The 726-nt window shown below is 27.7% G+C and overlaps 2 protein-coding genes across 10 annotated transcripts in view; one reads left to right on the forward strand and one right to left on the reverse strand.

Annotated features, from left to right (window-relative positions):
• LOC119588069 (leucine-rich repeat serine/threonine-protein kinase 1-like) overlaps nucleotides 1–726 on the forward strand; it is a 34,372-nt gene that overhangs the window by 1,592 nt on the left and 32,054 nt on the right. The gene's annotated exons all lie outside the window — the stretch shown is intronic.
• LOC119588071 (PHD finger-like domain-containing protein 5A) overlaps nucleotides 309–726 on the reverse strand; it is a 1,509-nt gene continuing 1,091 nt past the window's right edge. The window contains exon 2 of the mRNA XM_037936774.1: nucleotides 309–596. Within this exon, the coding sequence (XP_037792702.1) occupies nucleotides 457–596 (140 nt within the window). The 3' untranslated portion in view covers nucleotides 309–456. The remainder of the gene's footprint in view (nucleotides 597–726) is intronic.

The following is a 726-nucleotide window of genomic DNA, read 5'->3' on the forward strand; positions in this document are numbered from 1 at the left end:
GGTGATGAAGAAAGCTTGAATATATCTGTATTTCACAATTCATTATATACATTTTTACTAACAGAGGAGAGCACAGTAATTTTTTCATTGTTTATCGTGCCTATTTTTTCTATATTTCTCAGCTTATTACCTTTAATGAGTTAATTCCCACCATTTTATTTTATTTTACAACATATTACAGGTGTTATATAGTTGTTTTGCTTAAAGAACAAATAAGAAATAAAAGCAAATCACATGCAAACTGTAATGTAACTTCTCCATTTTAATGTGAATGATCATAAAGTGAATTAGGATAAAAAAAAATTATATTACTTTAATTTTTTTATTATAATCATAAATTCATCAGAGGTGTCAAAACATGCTTATTGTACTTGTATAAAATGGAAAAGACTTCCTATATCTTGCAGTGAAAAATACAAAGAAGGAAAAGGTTAGGTACATTATACAAAAATACATTCATCTTTTCTTGAATCCATACTTCTTTCTCTCATAGAACAGATCTGTCTTTGAAGATCCCAGGTTAACAATTTTGGGGCATCCATCTCTGTCTTTCTCTAAAACTGTGCACTCCTTGCAGTAATAAGCATCAGATACACCTGTAATAAGAGAGAGAAAAAAATTATGTTTTAAAATTTTTAATAGATAATGGACTATATATCCTATTGCTGAAATTAATTTAAGAATTTCTGTATGGGTAGTAAAAAGGTGAATATATACACACACAAC

This window comes from Penaeus monodon, chromosome 23 (assembly GCF_015228065.2).
Source record: "Penaeus monodon isolate SGIC_2016 chromosome 23, NSTDA_Pmon_1, whole genome shotgun sequence".
NCBI classification, from domain to species: Eukaryota; Metazoa; Arthropoda; class Malacostraca; order Decapoda; family Penaeidae; genus Penaeus; species Penaeus monodon.